The 25,804-nt window shown below is 40.5% G+C and overlaps 1 protein-coding gene across 6 annotated transcripts in view; it reads left to right on the forward strand.

The window, feature by feature from the left end:
- KTN1 (kinectin 1) overlaps nucleotides 1-3,657 on the forward strand; it is a 111,902-nt gene extending 108,245 nt beyond the window's left edge. For all 6 annotated transcript variants that reach the window (XM_055538124.1, XM_055538127.1, XM_055538128.1 and 3 more), the window contains one exon: nucleotides 3,175-3,657. In XM_055538124.1, the coding sequence (XP_055394099.1) occupies nucleotides 3,175-3,179 (5 nt within the window). In that variant the 3' untranslated portion in view covers nucleotides 3,180-3,657. The remainder of the gene's footprint in view (nucleotides 1-3,174) is intronic.
- Nucleotides 3,658-25,804: the final 22,147 nt, after the last annotated feature.

Consider the following 25,804-nt stretch of genomic DNA (forward strand, 5'->3'; position numbering starts at 1 on the left):
CAGCAATAACATGTTGACTCTTTTTAGTTTTTTGAAGAACCTCAATACTGTTTTCCGTATTGGCTGAACCAATTTACATTCCCACCAGGAATCTTACTTCTTCTTATTATGTATTTCAAGTGCATGTGAATTGTTTAAGGTAATGGTGTACATTTTCAGTATGGGAAAAGCTATTTAGAAAGATGGTAACAATAACCCTGTGTACGAGACAGCAAAAGAGACACTGATGTATAGAACAGTCTTATGGACTCTGTGGGAGAGGGAGAGGGTGGGAAGATTTGGGAGAATGGCATTGAAACATGTAAAATATCATGTATGAAATGAGTTGCCAGTCCAGGTTCGATGCACGATACTGGATGCATGGGGCTGGTGCACTGGGACGACCCAGACGGATGGAATGGGGAGGGAGGAGGGAGGAGGGTTCAGGATGGGGAACACATGTATACCTGTGGCGGATTCATTTTGATATTTGGCAAAACTAATACAGTTATGTAAAGTTTAAAAAAAAAAAAAAAAATAAAAGGCAAAAATGAGAGAGATAATATACAGTAATTTAGTTTTCTAAATCCTAATACACAGAACTTAGCATTTCTCTGAATTGTAGGGGTAGGTGTATTTATCTTGTATCCTTAATTTGGAAAACATTAACCTTTTTTTTCTCTTGGAGATCTGCCTACTCATTTCCTATTCTTCTCTTCCCACCCCACCACCTCTCCAAAAAGAAGGCTATCATTCCCCCATGCTTCTTTAAAAATATATATTTAGTTATTTAATGGCTGTGTTGGGTCTCAGTTGCAGCACTCTGGCTTCTGTCTAGTTGTGGACGCGGGCTTAGCTGCTCTGCAGCATATGGGATCTTAGTTCCCAGACCAGGGATTGAACCTGTGAAGGCAAATTAGAAGGCAAATTCTTAACCACTGGACCACCAGGGACGTCCCTCCCCCATGCTTTTTAAAGTAATTTTTTTTATAGCTTTGGATTGTAACACTAGTATTTTGTAGTATAAGTTTTTTTGTTTTTAGATATCTACTTTTTCTTATGTTGTATATTTGCCGGGTCTCTAAGTGTTCCAAGTATATATCTGACCATACCAGAAAACTTTATTACCCTAGAGTCTTTGTTTGGCTGCTATAACAAAAATCTTATATACTGGCTTAAGCAGCTGAGATTTATTTTTCACAATTTTGGAAGCTGGGGGAGTCTCAGATCAAGGCACCAGTAGATTCTGTCAGATGAGACCCACTTGCTGGTTAAAGATGGCCATCTTCTTTTCTGTCCTCACCTGGCAAGAGGGGCACTGGAGCTCTCTGGGGTTCTTTTTATAAGGGTATCAATCCCATTCATGAGTGGAGTCTCCTAAGGGCCCCATTTCCAAATATCATTACCATGGGGATTAGAATCTTAACATAGGAATTTTGAGGAAGAGAGAGACACAAACATTGAGACCAAAACACCCAGGATCCCTTACCTGGAACCTGTGTGTGGAATCATGTGGAAGAAGGATGATGGTTTTAATAGCTAACACTTTGTAAGTGTTCCTCTAAGAATGAACATGCTTCTAACATGTGGTCATTCATTTAAATGTTCACAACAACCCAGTGCAGTAGATAGGTAGGGATTGTTAATAATAATCCCTTAATATGTTTTAATTCCCATTTTACAAGAGAGCCAAAGGGGTTCTGTAAATTGCCCAAAGTCACATAGCTAGAACTAGTTGAGCTGGGATTTAAATCAAGGTGGTCTGAGCCCAGGCCCTGTGCTCTTAATCTGAACTTTTCTCCACCGTACTTCAAGCACTGTGTGTTCTGATCCTTGTTGTCATTGCTTTCTTTTCTCCTCATTCTATCTAACCCTCTCTTGCCAGCCTCTTCTAGTTTCTTCCTTCAGTCCTGGCTTTTTCCTGAAGTTGATATTTAGTTTGTCAATAGTGAATTGGAGAGACTTTTAAGCTATCCAGGAAAAGTGAGGTGAAATTTTGTTTATGTGTTTGTTATATATGTGCCCTCCTTACTCCCTTTAACAAATAGATTTTTTAATGATACAGTTGTCTTTTGTTTCTGAAAGAAAAAAGTTCTTTTTTGGTGTATTGAAGTATGAGAGTTAATGTTTCAGATAAAGACTTAACTTCTATTTCTATACTTTACACTTGATTGTCATATGGATCTTCATTTTCTGTAATGTGTTTACACAGCACTTCTTAGTTTAATGTAACAGTGGCCTATGTAGACTTTCTGATCGGCTGTTAATCTTGCTTCAATTATAGTATGTGATAGCCAGTGATTACTTTTAACTTTCTGATTGCTTCTTTTCACCTCAACTTTTTGAAAAATTTCACACATTGTGAAAAGTTGAAAGAATATATAACACTCAGTCACCCTTCAACTGCTTCATCTTTTTATTTGTATATACATATTTTGTTGCTGTTAAACCATTAGAAAGTAACTTTCAGATAACATGATCTTTTATCCCTAAGCACTTAAGTATGCATCTCAAGAACAAAGATATTCTCCTATAAATCTGTAGTATCACTGTCATATCCAAAATCACAAAAACAGTGATTCTATACTATCACCCCTTTTTTAAGGTGTCTCTGCTTATACCTGAAATATCTTTTTAGTTACTTTTTTCCAAACCAGGATCCAGTCAAACTTCACATGTTGCATATGGTTAAATCCTTTTAGTTTTTTTAATGGCTTTTGAAGTTTAATTTCTTTGGTCATTTTGTCTGACTTGGAAAGCTTCAAAAGGCCTTAGAAAATCTCTGAAACTTAAATTATTTATTCGTGGGTGGACAGTTATAAATTTCAGTCTCTTTTCAGTGCTGTTGATTTATCTTATTAGCTTTATAGTCTCTTGAGTGGAGCAGTAATACAAATGGATTCCCAATGTTGTTTTCTTAAATGTTTTCTAAATAGGGTTCAAAATCCCTATATTATTCTCAGTTTGGTCTGAGGTTTTGGCTCACATATTTTAAAATCCATCTGAAAACTTCTTCTGAATCCTGAGATTTTTCTCTTATTTCTGATTACCATTAGTATTGACTGTTCTGATTTTAGTTGAAAGGGCCATGCTGGATCAAATGGAATATGTACCTTTGGTGTTTGATAGACGTCTTCTGAGTGTCTTTTGTTTCTTTGTTTTAAAATGAATTTGTTTCTTTCTGATCTTTTGCAGAGTGAAGTAATTGGGAAGCTGTTCATTCAAGGAAAACAGAAGGCATTGTATTATATTTTGCCAAATTAAAGCCTTATTTATGTTTTCACCCTTTCTACTTTGTCAGAAACACTGAACAGAGTTTTGTCTTTTCTAATCCTTGTTAGACTACTGATTTAAAGAGAGAAAAAAGCCAACTCTGTAGACACCTTCAGAGTTTAGTTTTATAATAAAAACTGTTTGAATAATTAGACCTTTACATTCCTGAAGATAAAATAAACATGTAATCTTTTATCTTATTTTGCTCAATAAAATTGTTCAGAAGATCAAAAGTGGTAAAGACAATGTAAAATTTAACATTTTAATACTGATGTTGTACACTGTTTTACTTAACATTTTGGAGAGTAACTGCCTCTGACTTCAACCCAAGAAAACACTTTTTGTTGCTAATGTAATCGGTTTTTGTAATGGCGTCAGCAAATAAAGGGATGCTTATTATTCAAATGTGTTCTGATTTTCATTGAGCTTTAACACGTTTCATTAGCACTTCAGAGCAACATAATTTAGAGCACAGTCATTAATCGCAGCTCCAGACAAGGTAGGTTTGGTGCGTGTTGCCTTCTCAGCTGGAGCTCCGGGTCTTCTCTGTGGTTGTGTGCCATGTAAACTGTCCTGAAGTTCTGTGGCTTACAGAAAGGATGGGGGCAAGTGTTTAAGCTGTCAGGCTTACCACCCTCACTTAGGTAGAAGAGCTCTACTTTATTTTTATTACTATTGTTATTTTAAGTAAAAATTAACTTTTTAGTTTCCTTCTTATTAGATACTGTTACGCAGACTACACATGTTATCTTTTTTGTTTTGGACTAGTTGATACCATGTTTTATCTTTTGTTTTCTTTTTTAATAATTAGGTGAAAACACTGAGCGTTTAGATGCTAACTAAGCATTGGCAAATGCCTTATGCCATTGAGTGTTAAAGTAGCTGCTGACCATATGGTGACCTCCTTGCTGGTTCAGCTGTGCTTCTACCATGGAGCCTTTCCATTTTGTTTTCTTTCTGCTAAAACTCTCTTCTCTTGGATATCAGTCTTTGCTCGTTCCCTCACCATCATGAAATCTGCTTAAATGTCACATTTTTCATCAGATCCTCACCATCTAGTGTGCCCCCCTACTATATCCCACTACCTGTTTTGGTCTATAACATTAGTAGTCTTCCAGTATATACTGGGCCATTCCCTGTACCCCTCTCTATCAAAAAGTAAGCTCCAGGAGTGCCAGAATGATCTCTCTTGTTCTTTGCTTTATCCCAAGCCCTGGGGAAGTGCCTGTTTCAACTGTGCTCAAATATTTCAGTGAGTGAATGGGTGAAATTAACTTTTATTGTTTATTTGGCCATGCTGCGCAGCTTATGGGATCTTAGTTCCCTGATCAGGGATCAAACCCTGCAGTGAAAGCACCAAGTCCTAACCTCTGGATCACTAGGGAAGTCCCCAAATTCATTTTTATACCTTGAGGGTTATCTAAGGTGGTGCCTTCACCACATAGCACATGCACCAGATAGTATTTCTAACGTATGTGGACGTAAACTGAAAAGACTGCTCATGGCCTTTGGGCTACCCCGGGCCTTACTAGGCTGCTTTCAGCAAACACCTGGGAAATTGATCTGAAGGCCAGCCAGGTACCGTCTCATCAGTATCTCTTTTCCTTTTGCCATTGCCTTTACTTCCCCAGTGACTCAGCGGTAAAGAATCTGCCCACAATGCGGGAGCTGCAGGAGATGTGGGTTCGATCCCTGGGTTGGGAAGATCCCCTGGAGGAGGGCGTGGCAACCCACTCCAGTATTATCTCCTGGGAAATCCCATGAACAGAGAAGCCTGGCAGGCTATAATCTATAGGGTCGCAAAAGAGTCAGAAGCGACTTAGCCTGGCATAGCATGATGTAAAGTATTCATATCTCTGCTATCTGAAAAAAACAAATCCAGCATTCCATGTTGTAACCTCTTCTTGCTATTTTTGTCCTTTCAGAGCTTATTTTCTCAGAACTATGCAATTGTATTATGTATGTTGATTTGGAAAAAAAAACTTGAGGACTTGGTGTAATCTCTTATTAATTTCTGTCCCTTCCCTCAACATCCCAACCTAAGACATATTCATCTTTTTGCCTCTGAGGTGGCAAGAAGTTTGCAGTTAGGTGCAGTTGTAATTGCTGGTGGTTATTAAAGTATTGAAAGTTTGATTCCTATTGCTTTAATCAGTTTGTCCTACTTCCTTACTCCAGAACCACAAAGGAAAAGCTTATCACACTCCCTTTCAGTTCTTCAGAGTGCCAAGACAGCTCCATGTTCTCTAAAGTCCATTTCCCTCTAGGTTAAATATCCTCAGTTCTTTAGTTGTCCTGAATGATGGAAGGCTAAACAAGCCTTCTTGTCTTACCTATTCCCAGCTGTTCATCCTTCCCGTGTGCTATATGCCAATTGCTGGGGAAGGGCGAGAGCATCAAAACAGGGCATCCATGTCCTCAGACTCCAGTGGCCCTTCTTGTCACTGTTGCAGCCAATCGAGGCAGAGAGCCCTGAGAAAATTTGTCAGAATGGCAATGACTTCTGGGAGGGGAGAATGACCAGTGTAGTTGACAGCAGGCATCTTGATCCTTGAAAAAGAATGGAGAGTTGTGGAAGGGAGTGACGGGATACCTGAGAAGCAGGCTATACCATTCAGTTTGGTGTAGCAAAGCTAGTGTATTTCTGGGAGGTCAGTCACATTGTGTAAATCATCCAGGCTTGTGTTCACCCCAGCCGCAAGGAGGCAGTAACTGTACTTGCCCATGGCATTGCCCATGGAGGGTTTGAGCCAGGACCAGATTTTTCACACATCTCGCGTCCCAGGGCGAACTACACATGGGCATCTGCCACTTGTGGGATCCGCTGTAGATGGCAGGTACAGGAGGAGCAGTGACCCCAGAGGAGGGCTGCATTTGCACCCTCAGGTGAGTAAAGAGATGTTTGTCCCTTGACCGCATTCATCATCTGGGTCCCCAGAGAAGGGAGAGCAAAGAAGGAGTTAAAGAACAGATTCCTTGTTGCTGCCAGTAAGGCCAGTGACATCACCTGTACTTGAATTAACTACGGTTACAAGAGAGTTGTGGGGATCTGCTCGGGATGTGCTTGAGAGAAGAGGGAAGTGCTGCTCGAAGATGCTGCTTGGGAAAATGAGGCTGAGGCCAAATCCAAGCCCTTTTACCAACTGGTTGATAGATTTTTCTTTCTTCTTGACTCAGTTTCTGCCATTTATGTTTTTCTTGGAAATAGGGAAATTTCATATTCTTTCGATTATGACAGCTGATACATAATCACTTACACAGCTTAGCACATGCCAGACATTTTTAAAGCACTTTACTTGCATTAATTCATTTCATCCTCACCAGAATTTATTGAAGAGGCGCTTTTATCATCATACCCATTTTATAAATAAGGAAGTTGAGACACGGGTGCTGGGGGTAGGGGTGGCGGTTTGGACAATTATACAAGGTCTCACAGCTACTGACTGGAGGAACTAGGATTCCATCCTCCAACTTAAACTTTCTGGCCTTCTTCTCTTATTGGCACACTGATAAATATATTCACATATATATGTGTGTGTAATTATGTGCATAATTTAAATTTACAATTGAAAAAAATACTGTATAGTTTTTTAACCCTACTTTTTCCTGATGTTGTTATATACCTTCTCATTTTTCTCTTCATTGTACTTTCCAAGGGATTTTCAACCTCAGTGATTCTCAAACGTGTGATTTGCAGGGCCCTGGGCTTCCCTGAGGCACTTTCCAGAACTCTGAAAGGTCAAAACTACTTTGATAATACTAAGATGTTATTTGCCTTTTTCGCTGATGGTGTTAGAAGAAGTAGGTAAAACTACTGGTTCTTCAGCAAGGATCAAAACAGTGACTCCAAACTGTCAGTAGTTACTGTATTTTCACCACTATTTACTCCCATAAAGACAATATTGGATTCACTGGAGAATGTCTTTTCTGATGAGATCAGTAGTGGTATTAATGAATGTGGCTTTTTTGTATATATAATGAAATGTGTCAACATTTGGAAGATCTGCGTAACTCCGTGAACCAGAATTTTTCAAATCACCAATGTTACAAAATCAGGCTTGGGTAAAAGATTCATTCAAAAAACAAGATAAACTAATGGATTTTAATGTAACAGAGTGCAAAAAGTTCATTGATAGACTTTCAGACTCTGTATTACAATTAATCTTTAAGTAATTGCCACATCTGAAATGGCTACTTTCCAGTTTTCCAATGACATTGCTGTGTGAGGCCATATTTTCTTCATATACTTAAAGCAAAATGACTTGTCACAACAGATTCAATATATTAATAGAAACAGTTGTCTTCATGTAAGGCAATGCTGGTCTTCTCACTACATCTTTTTGATTTATTTGTTTTAGGAAATGAAGTTACATGTCTTGAGAACATGTTCCTTGTTATTTTAAAATAAATGTTTTTTAATTTTCTTGAAAACTCAGCAGTGGCCACTGGACTGGAAAAGGTCAGTTTTCATTCCAATCCCAAAGAAAGGCAATGCCAAGAACGCTCAAACTACCGCACAGTTGCACTCATCTCACACGCTAGCAAAGTAATGCTCAAAATTCTCCAAGCCAGGCTTCAGCAATACATGAACCATGAACTTCCAGATGTTCAAGCTGGTTCTAGAAAAGGCAGAGGAACCAGAGACCAAATTGCCAACATCCTCTGGACCATGGAAAAAGCAAGAGAGTTCCAGAAAAACATCTATTTCCGCTTTATTGACTATGCCAAAGCCTTTGATTGTGTGAAGCAAAACTGAAAAATTCTGAATGAGATGGGAATACCAGACCACCTGACCTGCCTCTTGAGAAACCTGTATGCAGGTCAGGAAGCAACAGTTAGAACTGGACATGGAACAACAGACTGGTTCCAAATAGGAAAAGGAGTACGTCAAGGCTGTATATTGTCACCCTGCTTATTTAACTTATATGCAGAGTACATCATGAGAAACACTGGGCTGGAAGAAGCACAAGCTGGAATCAAGGTTGCCGGGAGAAATATCAATAACCTCAGATATGCAGATGACACCACCCTTATGGCAGAAAGTGAAGAGGAACTAAAGAGCCTCTTGATGAAAGTGAAAGAGGAGAGTGAAAAAATTGGATTTAAAACTCAACATTCAGAAAACTAAGATCATGGCGTCCGGTCCCATCACTTCATGGGAAATAGATGGGGAAACAGTGCAAACAGTGTCAGACTTTATTTTTTTGGGCTCCAAATCACTGCAGATGGTGTGTGCAGCCATGAAATTAAAAGACGCTTACTCCTTGGAAGGAAAAGTTATGACCAACCTAGGCAGCGTATTAAAAAGCAGAGATATTACTTTGCCAACAAAGGTCTGTCTAGTCAAGGCTATGGTTTTTCTAGCAGTCATGTATGGATGTGAGAGTTGGACCATAAAGAAAGCTGAGCGCTGCAAAGTTGATGCTTTTGAACTGTGATGTTGGAGAAGACTCTTGAGAGTCCCTTGTACAGCAAGGAGATCCAACTAGTCCATCGTAAAGGAGATCAATCCTGGGTGTTCATTGGAAGGACTGATGTTGAAGCTGAAACTCTAACACTTTGGTCACCTGTGAAGAACTGACTCATTGGAAAAGACCCTGATGCTGGGAAAGATTGAGGGCAGGAGGAGGAGGGGATGACAGAGGATGAGATGGTTGGATGGCATCACCCACTCAATTGACATGAGTTTGAGTAAACTCTGGGAGTTGTTGATGGACAGGGAGGCCTGGTGTGCTACAGTTCATGGGGTCGCAAAGAGTTGGACACAACTGAGCAACTGAACTGAACTGAATTTACTTGGTTTAACTTTTATTACATTGAATATTAATAGAAATAACAAAAAAGTTTTTAAAAGTGTAAAGGAGTACTGAGACAAAAAATTTGATGGCTACTGGTCTAGAATACTATTCTTTTTCAATGGTTTTAAAATTACACTGGGCAGTTCTATCAGCACTTTCTTGTATTTTGTTTTACATTTAAATCATCTGGTTTTATCATTTTTCAGTCCTTTTAATTTCTTTGCATTTATTTTGTTGGATTTCGTCAACTTGCTGTCCTTAAGTTTTAATTCATTTATTTTCAATTTTTCTTATTTTCTATTTCCTTTTAGAGGCTGTAAGTTTTCCTTTGGATTTCTTTGTATCCCACAGATTTTGCTATGTGGGAATTTTGTTGTCTTTCAGTTCTTACAGTCATGAATATTTCAAATATAAGAAAGTCATGGAAAGTAATTGAAAACACTTGTGTACCCCACTCAATATAAAATATTAACATTTTATCATATTTTTTAAAATAAAAAGAACACAACAATTGATACAGTTGAGGCATTTTGTATCTCTCCCTGATCCCCTTTCTGTCCCTCTCCAGAAGACGCCACTGCACTCAAGGTAATGTTTATCATTTAAATTTTTTGAAGTATAGTTAATTTACAGTATGTGTTAGTTTTAGGTGTGCAGCATAGTGATTGAGTATTTTTGCAGATCGTATTCCATTATAGGTTACTATAAGATAATGGGCATTCCTGGTGCTATACAGTAAACCCTTGTTGCTTATCTATTTTATATATAGTAGATTGTATCTATTAATCTCATACCCCTAATTTAACCCTCCCCTCTTCCTGCCTCCCTTTGGTAACCACAGGTTTGTTTTCTATATCTTTGAGTCTGATTCTGTTTTGTGTATGCATTCATTTGTATTATTTTTTAGATTCTACATATCAGTTCAGTTCAGTTGCTCAGTCATGTCTGACTCTTTGTGACCCCATGGACTGCAGCACGTCAGGCTTCCCTGTCTATCACCAATTCCCAGAGTTTACTCAAACTCATGTACATTGAGTCAGTGATGCCATCCAACCATCTCATCCTCTGTCGTCCCCTTCTCCTGCCTTCAATCTTTCCCAGCATCAGGGTCCTTTCCAATAAGTCAGTACTTCCCATCATGTGGCCAAAGTTTTGGAGTTCAGCTTCAGCATCAGTCCTCCTTCCAATCAATATTCAGGGTTGATTTTCTTTAAGATGGACTGGTTGGATCTCCTTGCAGTCCAAGGGACTCTCAAGAGTCTTCTCCAACACCACAGTTCAAAAGCATCAATTCTTCAGCACTTAGCTTTCTTTGTAGTCCAATTCTCACATCCATACATGACTACTGGAAAAACCCAACTTTGACTAGACGGACCTTTGTTGGCAAAGTAATGTCGCTGCTTTTTATATAGATGATATATAGTGTTTGTCTTTCTATGTCTGATTTACTTCATTAAGCATATTCTCTAGGTCCATCCATGTTGCTTCAAATGGGAGTATTTAATTCCTTTTTTATGGCTGAGTAATATTCGCACACCCACATCTTCTTAACCCAGTTATCTGTTGATGGTTACTTGGGTTGTTTCCTTGTTTTGGCTATTGTAAATAATGCTATGAACATTGGTGTGTATGTATTTTTTCGAATAAGTGTTTTCACCTTTTTTCTGGATGTATACTCAGGAATGGACTTGTTTAATCATATGATAGTTCTGTTTTTAGTTTTTTAAGGAACCTCCATACTGTTTTCCACAGTGGCTGTACTAATTTCTGTTTCTACCAACAGTATTAGAGGGTTTCTTTTTCTCCACATCTTCTCCAACTTTTGTTACTGGCATATTTTTTTTGATGATGGCCATTCTGACAGGTGTGAGGTGGTAACTTGTGATTTTGATTTGCATTTCTCTAATGGTTAGTGATGCCAAGCACCTTTCTGTATGCCTGTTAGTCACCTGTGTCTTCTTTGGAGAATGTCTATTCAGGCCGTCTGCCAATTTTTTGATTGAGTTATTTGCTTTTTTAAATGTTGAATTGTACTAGCTGTTTATGTATTTTGGATATTAACCCCTTGTGGGTTGCATCATTTGCAAATATTTTCTCCCATTCACTAGGTTGTCTTCATTTTGTTTATGCTTTACTTTGCTGTACAAATGTTTGTAATTAATTTTTTAAAGTTTTAATTATGTACTTAAAAGGTTTTTTTATGTACTTTTAGGTTTGTAAAAGTTTAATTAGGCACTATTTATTTTTGCTTATTTCTTTTGCCTTAGGGGAGTGATCCAAGAAAATATTGCTATAATTTATGTCAAAGAGTGTTCCACCTATGTTCTCTTCTAGGAGTTTTATGTTTTCAGGTCTTAGGTTTAGGTCTTTGAAGCATTTTGAGTTTCTTTTTTAAATATGGTGTGAGGGAATCCTCTGATCTCATTGTCTTACATGTACCTGTCCAGTTTTCCCAGAACCACTTGTTGAAGAGAGTGTCTTTTCTCCACTGTATATTCCTGCCTCCTTTATTGTAGACTAATTGACTGTATGTATGTGGGTTTATTTTGGGCTCTCTGTTCTGTTGATCTGTGTGTCTATTTTTGTGCTAATACTGTGCTATTTTTTCTTTTTTAATTTTGTATCATCAGAGAAGGCAATGGCACCCCACTCCAATACTCTTGCCTGGAAAATCCCATGGATGGAGGAGCCTGGTGGGCTGCAGTCCATGGGGTGGCTAAGAGTCAAACGTGACTGAGTGACTTCACTTTCACTTTTCACTTTCATGCATTGGAGAAGGAAATGGCAACCCACTCCAGTGTTCTTGCCTGGAGAATCCCAGGGACGGCAGAGCCTGGTGGGCTGCCGTCTCTGGGGTCGCACAGAGTTGGACACGACTGAAGCGACTTAGCAGCAGCAGCATCATCAGAGAAGTTTGTGCAACTTAAATTTTTTTATTAAAAAAATTTTTTATTGAAGTATATTTGATTTTGTGTTTTATATGTACAGCAAAGTGATTCATTATACATACATATATATCTATTTTTTCAGATTATTTTCCTTTATAGGTTTTACAAAACATTGAGTGTAAGTTTCTTGTGCTATACAGTAAGTTCTTGTTGGTTATCTATTTTATACATAGTGAAAATGTTAGTCCCTCAGTCAGACTCTTTGCATATCTGACTGTGATCCCATGCACTGAAGCCTGCCAGGCTCCTCTGTCCATGAAATTCTCTAGGCAAGAATACTGGAGTGGACAGCCATTCCCTTCTCCAGAGGATCTTACCCAGGGATTGAACCTGGATTTCTCACATTGCAGGCAGATTCTTTACCAGCTAAGCCACCAGGGAAGCCCTCTACATAGTAGTATGAGTGTATATTTTGATTACTATAGCTTTATAGTAGAGTCTGAAGTCTGGGAGGGTTATTCCTCCAGCTTTGTTCTTTTTTCTCAAGATTGCTTTGGTAATTCTGGGTCTTTCGTGGTTCCATATAAATTTTAGGATTATTTGTCCTAGTTCTGTGAAAAATGTCATGGGTATTTTGATAGGGATTGCATTAAATTTGAAGATTGCCGGATATCTTTCCATTTCTTTGAATCATCTTCAGTTTCCTTCATCAGTGTTCTATAGTTTTCACAGTATAGGTCTTTAGCTTCTTTGGTTAAGTTCATTCCTAAGTATTTTAATGTAATTTTTAAAGGTTTCTTTTTTTTACTTTCTGATATTTCATTGTTATTGTATAGAAATGCAACAGATGTCTATATATTAATCTTGTATCCTACAACTTTGTTGAATTCATTTAGTAGTTCTAATCGTTTTGGGGTATATGTATCAATTAATTTCATGTTGCTATATGCTTAATACATATGCATGTATCCTGAAACACATAATAGTGTTTTCAAACTTTTTATATAAATCATTCTGTCATTTGCTTTATTTGGTCAATATTAGTTTTAAAATTCATATGTATAGCTTTTATTCATTCATTTTTAACCATGGCTATGCCACAATTTATTTGTACATTTCTCTGCCAGTAGACATTTTTATGTTAACTTTTGTTTTGATTTACTTTAAGCTAAGAGATTTTTTGTTTTTTTGAGCTTGTATATTTTCCACATCATGGATTTTTAAATTAAAGTTTTTGAATGTTACTGCATTTGAGTCAATGAACATGACCTATATGACAAGTCATATAGACTTGGGTTTTTTTTTTTCCTCCTGAATGTGTGGAGACTTCAGAAGAAATAAAAATATAAACCAAAAAAAATTAGTTTTGGTTTAAAACAAAAGAGATTATATGAAAGACTGCTAAGCTTTGGTGGGAAATGATATTTATCTATAGAGTAGTTTGAATTTTCACTTGACTTTACCAGGCTAGTTGTTATTCTCTTTGGTTAGAAAATGAGAGAGCCATGCATGTCGAATACTTATTTTCTCGTGATCTCAGGAACACAGGAAACAGAGTCAAACAGGTGGAGAAATGTCTTATTTACATTTATATTTATGCATTGTCTGATGTTTTTGTTATGAAAAATCAAGAAATTATGAGTTTTTGAGCAAAGAGCAGATTCTTTCTGAGTTATTCAATACAAAGTTCTTGAGATATCATTCAATACAGCCTTTTCGTTTATCTGCTGAATGCAGTATTCTTTTCAAAATATCTGAAGTATGGTATTGTTGATTGTAATTCATAGACCATAGTTGTAGAAAATGCAACTCCACTTACACTATGAATTGTGTTAAGGTGTGTTCATCACCACCGAAATTGTGCAGGCTTTTCAACCTGTGTGTCTCGTTTTCCTTCTTGCTAGCTGTGCCAGTAAAATAAAACTGTGGCTCTAGTAAATTCTAATCTAAATGCAATCTAATTCTTCAGCAATTGCTTTGTTGCCAAGTTCATGGTCAATATCTGTAAGTATTCTAAGCCATTGAAAAGAATGGGTATTTTCTATCTGTTAAATTCAAATTTATTAATTCCCATGGTTCCCAAGCTGTGCTTCTAGTTTATCATTTCTGGGTTGCCTCAGGAATGCATTTCAAACAAGTTCCAAGTGATGCTGATGTTGCTGGTTTGGGGACCACACTTCTTAAAATCATGCATTATGGTTTTCAATTTGCTTTCCTTTTTTTGTAATTTCTTCACAGTTTTTTTTTTTTCTGTCAAATGAGAGTACTTGTTTTCAAATATTGCTAAATATTTACTAATATATTTTTATGTTACTTTTCTAATTTCTACAAATTCGAGCAGGGAGAGATTGCAGCCTGTACTCAGTCTAACATGTTGAAAACCAAATTCTCCCAAAATAGGCCTAAAAAAGGTGAAGTGCTAATTGGTGGTTTTCTTGGTGTTTCTTGTTATTTCCTGGTTATGCCACACAAGGAATATTGTCTCCTCTTTGGTGAATTTCTTTATAGACATGAAAGCTATCCTCCCATTGACCAGTGTTATGATTTTTAGCCCCTTGAAAGGAAGACATAGTTGGAATAAAATTAGATGAGACAACAAGTTTTTCTCACTTATGATACCAAGGATAGGATGACTTAAGTCCTCAACAGTGTGAGTACAATACAGAAACCCAGGTATAAAGATTCTTACAGACTCTTTGCCTTGATGTTCCCTTAAGGGACACTTAAGGGACAGTTTCTATGGACTGGATCTTCTGTTAAAACAGATGAATGTGTCTAGTCAGGTGGAACAGGGTTTTTCCTTCTGACAATCAATCTTCATAACTTTCTGTCCATAGCTTGACACCTATTGAGTAAACTAACCACATTTCCTACCCACATTTGCATGGAAAATACAAAACTTTCTCATAGGTGTTGAGTACCTGGTTTGAATGCTATGAGTAGCTTGCATACTCTAAGCCATACCAGCAACTGGCCATACTGAGACAACTGGCCTGCTCTTCAGTCACTCTCAGAGTAGCTTAGGAGAGAAGGATGAACTTCTTTCACCACCTTACACTACATCACCCAGCACCCTAGAACATAATGCTCACTTAGCACACACCATCAAACTTTTAACTAGATTATGACCGATGCCCCTATAAAGCAACTAATTAACCATAGCATTTTATCAATGATAACAGTAATACAAGAATAATAGCATTGTAATAATTACATACATTTGTTGAATGCTATTTTCCAGCATTTGCTGCAACACATGCTAAGTGTTTTTAACCTCATGTTTCATTTTGTCTGCATTACCCACATTTTTCAGAATGCAGGATATGTGTGTGTGCCATGGACCAGACATGATCCATGTGAGGGAGAAATCCAGGGGCATTGCCTTGGATGCTGCCCAGAAAAGACTCAGCAGACCAAGCTGCAGATACCACCAGAGGCCTATGAGCTGAGGAAGAAGCAACCAGCACGTTCCTGCCCTCAAAGGCAAGTGCAGGCGTATGACCTCCAAGGCAGGGAGGGAAGGGTTAGGGTTGGCAGAGTTGCACCAAGGAGCTCAGATCCCCAGGAGCGTTTGGGGGAGAGCCACGCAGAGGAAGGCCCAGCCCACAGCATGAGGTGTGGACAAGGAGCATGATCTGCTGTCAAGTGTGGCTGCTAGGGCTTATTAGTTACCACATACAGCAAAGCCTCTCACCCCAGCGGGCTGTGGTGAGGAGTCGAGTGCTGTCCTGATAATGGAGATCCTGTGCGCCCCTTGCAGTGAACCAGAGCCTCCCTCAGCACGCAGGCACCAGCATGTGAGCTGAAGTACATCTGTGGCCAGGTACTGAGTCCTTGTTGCCAGAAAGCCTGTTTAGGTTCCCTGAGTACATGTCTCAGCCTCATTTGCTGGTGTGTCTTTCTTATTATTTCTAATTTGGGTGTCAATGTTGTAGTTATCTACAGATCTCAACATGAAGCAACATCTTTATACTGGGCCACATCACGGTTAAGCCCATTTCTTCTTGACTTCATTTCTGGGATGGTTTTTGTTTGCTTATGTGCCTGCTTTTGAGGTACTTCCTAAAAATATGGGTATGTTACAGTATGTTTATGGGGGATACGTGACTTTTATCCATTTAATAAATTTTTATTGTACATCTTCTAAGAACCAGGCTGAAGGTCTAGGGAGCAGAGAATGAGAGACATGGTGGTATCTTTACAGAGCTCAGGGGGCCATGGGGGTTCCAGATCATGGAAAGTCCAATGACAGGCCACTGAGCCAGGTCAAGGACGGCTCCCAGGAGAATACAAGGTCTTGGCTAAGGCCTGCAATGGAGGGTACAGGCAGAGAAAGGAATTTAGGGTGGGGTGTGGCAGAGTTGGATGAGGGGGGTGAGGGGGTGGAGCAGGAGGTGTAGGAGTGGGTGATGGATGATTTAGGCATGTTTCTACCTTCGTCTAAATGGCTCTCCCCTCCTATTGGCAGGCAGGTATGTGGTAATGATGACGTCACAATTCTGTACATAGGATTTCACTTTTAAAGCATTTCTGAATGAGAACCAGAGCAATCACATTTTTAAATAAATTGCATTTATGGATTGCAAGTTAGGAATCAAGACTTGGCTTAAGCATGTCTTAGTCCATTCAGGCTGTTATAACAAAAATACCACAGACTGGGTAGGTTAGAAACAAGAGAAATATATTTCTGCCAGTTCTGGGAGGTGGAAGTCTGAGATCAGGGTGCCAGCATGGTGGGGTGAGGGCCCACGGCCACATACAGACTTCTCACTGTGTCTTCACATGGTAGAAGGGGCAAAGGGTCTTTTACATGAGGGCTCCTCCTCATGACCTAATCACCTCCCAGAGGCCCACTTTCTAATGCCATCACCTTGGGGCTTAGGTTTCAACATATGAATTTTGGGAGGGCACATTCAGACCATGGCAAGCATGGTATCTGCTCTGAAATGTTCCTGACCATGTGTGGCATGTCCACCCAAAAGCCACACCCAACCTCCTCTTTTGTTGCCTCCTATTATAGGTGCTGAAAAGCCAAATACTTTTCTAGCTTTCCTTGCAGCTTAGAGTGGCCATGTAACCCAAATTTGGGCTGTGAATGTGAACCCAAAGTAGAAGTCTGTAAGAGGGGCTTCCAAGAAAAGAAGTTCTCTCTTGATTTATTTAAAAAAAAAAAAGAAAGAAAGCACATGCTCTGGTCCCACCCTTTGGCCTTTCCCCTTTCTCCTGCCTTGAATATAGACACAATGGCTGGAGATGCAGCAGCCATTTAGTGACATGAAAGACAAGCCAAAGAAATGGCACAAGTCTTTTCAATTCTTACCTATCCCTGTGACATCTCGCTTTCAGACTGTAAACAGAAGCAAAAACCAATCTGTGTAAACCACTTTAGTTGATTTGCAGCCCAAGTCAATCCTGTTGCATGATGCTGGGCAGAATCCAGTAGTCCTTCCTCTGAGTTTCTGTCTGCATGTTTTGCAGTCTTGCATTCCATTATCACTGACTGTTATTTTTTGCTTGTCTGACTTTCCCATTACTGTGAGCTCCTTTGGGTCAGGGACTATCTTATCATTTTGGTGATGCCAAAACTACTATAGTGCCTGGCACATAATAGCCACCTCGTAACACTTTGTTGAGTGAGTGAAGAACTGAGTGCAAAATGTAGTCATGTGAAGGGTGATGTGGGGAAGGAGACATAAGTGGTAGTGAGACCAGGGAAGAGGTTGTAGCAGGGAGAATCCAGGCAAGAGGCGATGAGAGTACGCGCTAAAGCAGGACCATGTAGATGAGAGAATGGATGGATTCAGGGGTTATTTAGGAGACAGAAGGGACAGGACCTAGTAAGAACTTGGGGAAGAGAGGGAGGGAGAAGAGGGCTCAAGGATGGATGAGAGCCTCTTAATATGGAGTGGGTTTGAGTGTCCACTGGTTCTGTGATCTTGGGTTAGTTACTCAGACATGTTGGCACCTTTGTCATCTCATCTGCAATAGGGTAACAGTAACACACTCCAGGAGTTGGTGATAGACAGGGAGGCCTGGCGTGCTGCAGTCCATGGGGTCGCAAAGAGTTGGACAAGACTAAGTGACTGAAGTGAACTGAACACACTCTTATGTTTGTTGTAGGAGGGAAATGGCTTAGCACCTGTGAATTCCTTATAACAGAGCCTAGCTCATTGCAGATATTCCATGGTTGTTATCAGTTGTCATTGTCAATATTGGGGCAGGAGAGCAAGAAACTAAGGAGGCTGTTGAGAGAGGTGAAAATAAGCAGGAGGGGGGTTCAGGAGGAATGAGAAGGAAGGGCCAGATAGCTAGGAGAGTGATGCCAAACACCTGGAAAGAAAGGCTTTATTTAAAGTGGGACTGAAAGCATTTAATGTTCTCAAGAGGAATGGCATTAGGTACACGCTGCTTTTATTCATGACTTGTGTCAACTGGTTGTGCTGCTTTGATTATTGTTTTAAACATGTCTCAGGGGGCTGAGGGTAAGAAATGAAGAGCTGAAGATGCTCATTTTTAATGTGAAGAATTGTAAGCTATTGTAGGACACAGTAGGAGCCTCGGGAGGGTTGTGCCTAACAGATTTCTGAGACAATTAATGCAGCCCAACAGCAAGGATAACATAAGAGGCACCACGTGAGGGCCCTTAGCCTGGAGGCAGTGGAAGATCCTGCATAACGAGCAGGATAAGATGGCCGGGCAGGAACCACACTCAGCCGCTGCATTCGGCACCATTTATTAGGTTTTAGGGGAACAGTGACAAAAGCTCGGCTTATGTAATACCTACAGGGGTCAAGTATTTTGTACATTACTTCATTCCTTGCTAGATTGGGATGTTATTATGTCCATCTGAAGGATGAGAACACTGAGGACTGAAGATATTAAGTAACATTTCCAAGATCCACCAACCAGAAAGATGTAGAACCAAGATTCAGACCAAATCTGGTCACCAAGACTTGGTGTTTCCCTTTTTACTGTGTTGTACTTTATGAACTGCTGCTCAGGAAATTTTATTGGAGTTTTTGCCTCTGTTCTACAGGAGGTGCTTTTCTTTTCTTTTTTTTAAAAATAATTTTATTTATTTACTTTTGGCTGCCCTGGGTGTGTGTTGCTGCCCAGGCCTTTTTCTCTGGTTGCGGCGAGCAGGCTACTCTCTAGTTGTGCTGGGCTGGCTTCTCGCTGTGGCGGCTGCTCTTGTTGCAGCGCCCGATCTAGGGTAAACGGGCTTCAGTGGTTGCCACTCCCGGGCTCTAGGGCGCAGGCTCAGTGTGTGGCCCACCGGTTTAGTTGCTCTGTGGCATGTGGGATCCCCTCCTCACTGTGGGCGGGCCTCATCCCATCAGTTGGAGGCCTGAATAGAACAAATAGACTGACCCTCTCCCAGAGAAGAGAGAATTCCTCCTGCCTGCCTTTGAACGAGGACATCCTTTTCTCCCGCCTTCATACTTGAACTGAAACATCAACTCTTCCTGGATGTTGAGACTGCTTGTCTTCAGCCTGAAACTTTTCCCACAGCATTTCTGGGCCTCCAGCTTGCTGACTCACCCCTGCCAGCCTCCGTAATCACAGGAGCCAATTAATTATGATGAATTTCTTTCTGTCTCTCTTTCTGTCTGTGTGTGTCACACACACACTTTCTCTGGAGACCTTTGATGAAGACACTGCAGTGCTGTGCCCATAAACACCAACAAGCGATAGTGAAGTGAGAAAGTAAATTTCCCTGCAAAATGCAGGAGATAGAAACTGTATTACAGTTATATGTGGACTTGGAGCAAATATTATTCCTTGTACTTTGTATTAAGGACTCTGATTTTGGGACAGGACAAGTCATGGTAGCAAGGCACTGATAAATGCTGGATGGGGAAGTTGACAACTCTCTTACTCGGACCCCAGGGGTCTCGCCACCAGACTTCCATCACAGCCTCTGTGAACGCTATAATGATCACAGGGTTCACTCACCAGTCTGGAGGCTCTGTCTTCCCCCAGACACATGGGTGAAGAGGGAAGGGAGGAGGGTATACATCACACAAAACAGAATCTGCGTAAAATGCAAACCAAAGAAAAGGAGGACATTTCCATTAGCCATATCTGGCTGAAGCTGTTCATCAGTTCCTCACAAGGAAGGTGGTAGAGAGTCTACCCCACTGTAGATTACTTATTGTTTGTTATGTATAATTCTGATTAACTGTAATGATAGTAATAATAACAGTGAACATTTATTGTATGATCACTATATTCCAGCTGCTGTGCTAAGTACCTTAAGGGTATCATCTCTTTTAACTGTCGCACTAAATGAAGTAGATTCTCATATTACCTTATCATATAAATGAGAAAAGTGAGACTCAAAGAGACTCGTCGACTTGCTAAGATTGCACAGCTCCTGAGTGGCCTGATTAAGGTTTCATGCAGGCAGTGTGCTGTACATACACTCTGTGTTCCGAGCTCCACTCCCTGCAGTGAAGGTGGCCATTCTCATCTGGTTCTTTTGGCTGACTTCATAAAGTTAAAGATACCTTCCAAGTTCCTGAAGGGAGCAGTCCCTATGTGGCAACTGCAGTCAAGGTTGTGGTGTCCAGGCTGGGCTGATGAGGGGCACAGCTTGCCTGTTCAGTGCTGCCTGAGTCAAGCTGTGTGGCACTGGACGTGCCATTTTTTTAGGTGGCAGTTCTCACCAACAGTGACTTTTGCTGCTTCTTGGGATGTCAGCATTGTAGTTAGATCACTTCCGAATACCCAGGAATTGGTTCCAAATCCTTTTGTCCCTCACGCTGTATGGCAATAGGTAAACGATCTAAACCTTTAGATCTTGTATCTGTTAAGGAGGGAGTCTAGCACCTGTTTCATAAGATCATTGTGAGGACTAAAGGATAAACCTGGGTCAAGCATATACCGTGCCTGGCACTCAGAAGGAACTTAAGGAATGTTTGTCTCCTGAAGGAAGAGCTATAACTTTTTGGTCCTGCATCCTTTAGGGTTTTGTTTTTTTTTTTTTTTTTTTCTCCAATACACATGAATAGAGCCCTTCAGTTCAATCTAACATATTTGTTGTGTACAAATATGGGCTCTGATTCCCAAGGGTCCCTGGCTCCTGAGGTGGGTCGGCAGACTAGGTCCTTGGTTTGTTACAGATCTTGGCATAGGCTTGCAGGACCTATTGGAAGCTCTGAAGAACTGAGACCACGATTGCATGTCCTGCTTCCCCCTTAGGGACTGGAGTACAGGTTCTCTAGCCTCAGTGCAGGGAAGCTAGCACAGACTTAGCTGTGTGCCCAATGGCTCATATCCCGGAACATGAATTCTGAAGAGCACTTTCCTACTGCACAGTAAAAAGAAGTCCAAACCTTTGCACCTTGGTGGTGGTAAAGGTGGCATTTTCTTCAGCAACAGGAAGGAGGCACATGAGTAAAGAAGTTTGTGTAGTCACAGATTTCCCTTTCTCCTTCATTTATCTCATAAGACTCTAAAGGACCTGGTGGAGTCTTGACTCCTCCATGGAGTGGAGACGGAGGCTAACGCTTGTTCCAAGGGCTGCCTGCGTGACTCCGGTTGTGTCAAAGGTGTCTGCTCAGGAACAAGCTGTTTGCTCTTCATCCTGACATCTGCTCAGTCTAGGTGCTGGAGCTATTTTGGGTAGCTGACTACAGGAATTACTTCCTATCATCCCTGAACGGATCTCATGAGCCTATAATTGCTCTGAAACTCTGTATGTGTGTGTGCCTGATAATAAGTCTGATTTAGAGGCTTAAAGAGTTCTCTATGGATTTTTCTGCCCTTTCTCATGACCACTGGTTCCTCTTTAGCCAGCAGCGGATAAAGTCTTCGAGGAAGAGAATCCATGCTGAGCACAGCCTGGTCTGAACATGCTCTTCTGGCTGTGCTGGGTACCCAGAGCTGGGCAGATGCACCTTCACAGGAACCAGGGAGCCTCAGGAAAGGGTGTCCTCTGGGTTTGCATGGGGCTCTGGGCTTGAGGCCTAAGCTGAGGGATGCCAGGACTCTTGCCACGCCAAGCCTCTTGTCCTTTAGACGTGAACTGTATGACAAGCCTTAAGCGAACTTAAAAAGGGAGAAATAACAGAAAACTGAGCAAAAGAAAATAGAATTAAGTAATTATAATGGTGTGTTTTTCAGCAGGATGCCTCCCAGTAGGTTCAAAAACCATAAATGGGTTTCTAAGGCAGTTAAAACCTCTCCTCAAAGATGCTCTTAAGGCTGGGAGGGAGGTTTGGGGAGAATGGATACGTGTATATGTATGGCTGAGTTCCTGCTGTTCACTTGAAACCATCACAACACTGTTAATCGGCTATACCTCAATACAAAATTAAATGTTTAAAGTTTGAAAAAAAAGATGCTTTAAACAGCAGCGGTAGCAGCAGCCATAGCATTTTTACAGGCCTCACCTGTGCGCCTGACACAATGCTCAAGCCTGCATAAATGTGGCTCACCGAGTCCTTATTGCATCTCTCTGATATGTGAAGTCTCACCTCCTTTCACACACATGGAAATGGAGGCACTGAGTTTAAAGCCATGGCTGGACATCACAAAGGGAAGCATGGCAGCACCGAACTTCAAGTGCAGGTCTCACTCCAAACACCTAGGTTTTGATTAAGAAGTTCCAAAGGAATGTGAGCATGAGGCGATTTAGTGATGGAATACACTTTGCCTGTTTCATGGGACTGTTGTCAGAATACCGAAAAGCATTCTGAGGACCTGCGATATTGTACAAGTATAGAGAGGCAGTATTATCATTGGGCCATTTGACTTTTCAGCTCTGATGGACCTTTAGTGCACATCTTGTATGTAATCACTAGGGGGAGGCAATAGACAATGCATATAAGCAAACTTAGTCTTGGAAGCGAAGTGTATTTTTCTTGAAATTGAGGCTCAGAGATTTAAAATAGAAAAGCAAAGACTTGCGTTAGGCACTGGCTGCCTTTCTCATCCAGATTTGATCTTGTGCTTCCATTGAAGTGTTTCCACGAAGGCATCTTATTCTCTCATCAATACTTTTGAACAGTGGCTGTTGCCCAGCAAATGAATGGAAGATGCTAAAGGCTAAGCATTGACTCTCTCGTTGTTCTCTGGCTTCTTGCCTTGCTCCTCTGTAATCACTTCTGTTTTTCTTAAGGTTTAGTTTCCCCTTTCTTCATTCCTCTGCAGACCATGTTTGCTGGTCATGTGAAGCAGAGCTAGTGAGGCATGTTCTTGACTATTCCCATCCACTTCAATGTGCTCTTCTGGGCTAGTCTGTTTGGTTATTGCATGTGGAACTTTCCATGACTATTTCTAGTTCATTGTCATCCTTGTGCTTCTTCTATCATGATTTGTTCTCTTCTCTTTCCATTCTTCTAGAATTCTTCATTTCCCTTTTGGAAAGGAAAAAATGTTGGACTAGTAGTTCACGCCCTATGAATACCACTCGTGAGCTAGTTGGCTTTGAGACACAGAACACCACTGTAACGAACACCAGGAGTAACGATAACTTCCAAGTCTACCATTCAGATATAGCATTATTTACTTCCTTACGTTAATCTAGCTCTTGCCTCTGCAGAATTACTCAAATAGTCCACCATCTCTCCCACTTCAAATATTTCTGGGAGTCAGTCCCCAGGTACTTATGAAGAAGTCTCTACCGGCAGTGTCTGCACTGTTCTGCCAGGTGAAGATCCTTTGTGGGAAAGCTATATGGAACTCTATTGCCAAAAGGAAGAAGGGCTGTCTTAACCTGTCTTACTACCTGCTGGAAGGAGCCCAGAGCAGCGCTGCTCCAACTTCCAGGTGTGACAGTCTACCACCATCTCTCTCACCTTCAGGACTGGCTGGACATGGGGAGAATAGCCTTTCCCCCACCCCCATCCCACTCGACTTGTGAACGTCTATTCTCCTTTATCAACCAAGGGCAGTCAATGGTGCTCAGCTCCCCTCCCTTAACACAAGCCCTACATCCTTCTGAAAATAGGGTATTTGCCAGGCATAACCTAATATTTTTGAACCTATCAATGGACATATCCTGAGTTCTTCCCATGAGACTTACCATGCACGTCAGCTGTTGTAAGGCCGTCCCTGTGGCTCCTGACCCCCAGGGGTGGACATGGAGGCTGTGGCTAAAGATGAGATCTCCACTTTGACTGGAAAGAACTGCCACTGGGACCAGGGCTATCCTCTTGCCCAGGTCTTCATGGCTTTCTTCCTTCACGTTTCCCTCGATCTCTATCTTTCCTTTTAAATACCACTGAAATGTGTTCACGACTGAACAGGCCATGTCGAAAGACACAGATTTGCTTGAATAGGCTCTCCTAACCAGATTTGGGACCACTTGGACATGAAAGTTAATAATCAGAGTAATAATGACAGTAGTGGATAAAAACACATTACATTAAATAAATAATCTACCAGTCCATATTTATACTGAATAAAAAAGGGAAGGAGAAGAAAAATCCCTTCTTTGTAGAAGAATGTAAATGAATAAATACAGAGCAATGACAGAATTACAAAACTCATCCTTTTTCAGTCACTGCAGTAAAAATTAATTCAGGTAAGAATTTTTAATGGATGCTAAAACCATTGGGTGAAAGGTTGAAGAGGCAGAGGGTATTCACAGTTTCTAAGTATCATCTCCTAGATTGCTTTCTAATTACAAAGGGGAAAAGGTCCCTTATGAAGGAGAAATCTGGCAGGCACCACCTTAGCTAAGTGATCAACATTAACATCAACAATAATGGATACATTGACATCATGGCCTCTGGTGTGACACATGAGGACCAACACCACCTGTATGGGATTCTTGCCAAAAATATTTAGTCTGAATCTAATCAAGAAGGAACCATCAAACACAGCCAAATTTGAGGACATTCTACAAAACAACTGGCCTGAATGCTTCAAAAATTCAATGTCATAAAATATGAAATGAGAACGATCCCAGACCTGGTGATATGAGAATTATCATGAGAACTAAAATGAGAACTATCTCAGCTGGTAAAGAATCCTCCTGTAATACAGGAGACCCCAGTTCAATTCCTGGGTTGGGAAGAGCCCCCAGACAAGGGATAGGCTACCCACTCCAGTATTCTTGGGCTTCCCTGGTGTCTCAGATGGTAAAGAATCTGCCTGCAATGCGGGAGACCTGTGTTCGATCCCTGGGTTGGGAAGATCCCCTGGAGAAGGGAACAGCTACTCACTCAAGTATTCTGGGCTGGAGAATCCCCACGGACAGAGGAGCCCCGAGGGCTACAGTCCATGGGGCCACAAAGAATCAGACACAGCAGTGACTAAGCAAAGCACAGCAAGACATTTCAGCTAAGTGCAATGCGCGATCCTTGACATTGGGAAAAGTTAGCCTCTAAAAGACAGCTTTAGAACAATTGAGGAAGTTTGAATATGGATGGTAATAGTGTTGTATCTATGTTAGAAATCTTAACTTGTATAAAAAGTTTTAAGTGAAGAAATAAAATGAAATAAAATATCATTCATTATTTACATGAGTTTGTTTTTCTAAAAGTCTACAGATTTTATGGGCTGGTAAATATTTCTGTGATTCTTACTTGCTCCTTTTCTGATCTTCTCTCTCAATTTTCTTTCGGTTATTTCTTGGTAAGACGGATCTCACAAAGAGGGACAATAAACAAGAAATGGCATTTTGAACATTTATTTTTAAAAATTTTATTTATTTTTTTGGTTGCATGTCATGAGGGATCTTAGTTCCCTGACCAGGGATTGAATCTACACCCCTGCCTTGGAAGCATGGAGTCCTAACCACTGAATTGTCAGGGAAGCCCAAGAAATGGCAGTTTGAAGGGTACCATTATTATAGCTGGTATTTCCTATGGGGACAGTTGTAGGAGAGTCACAGCTTTTGACAAAAGAGGCCAT

This window comes from Bubalus kerabau, chromosome 10, assembly GCF_029407905.1.
Source record: "Bubalus kerabau isolate K-KA32 ecotype Philippines breed swamp buffalo chromosome 10, PCC_UOA_SB_1v2, whole genome shotgun sequence".
NCBI lineage: Eukaryota > Metazoa > Chordata > Mammalia > Artiodactyla > Bovidae > Bubalus > Bubalus kerabau.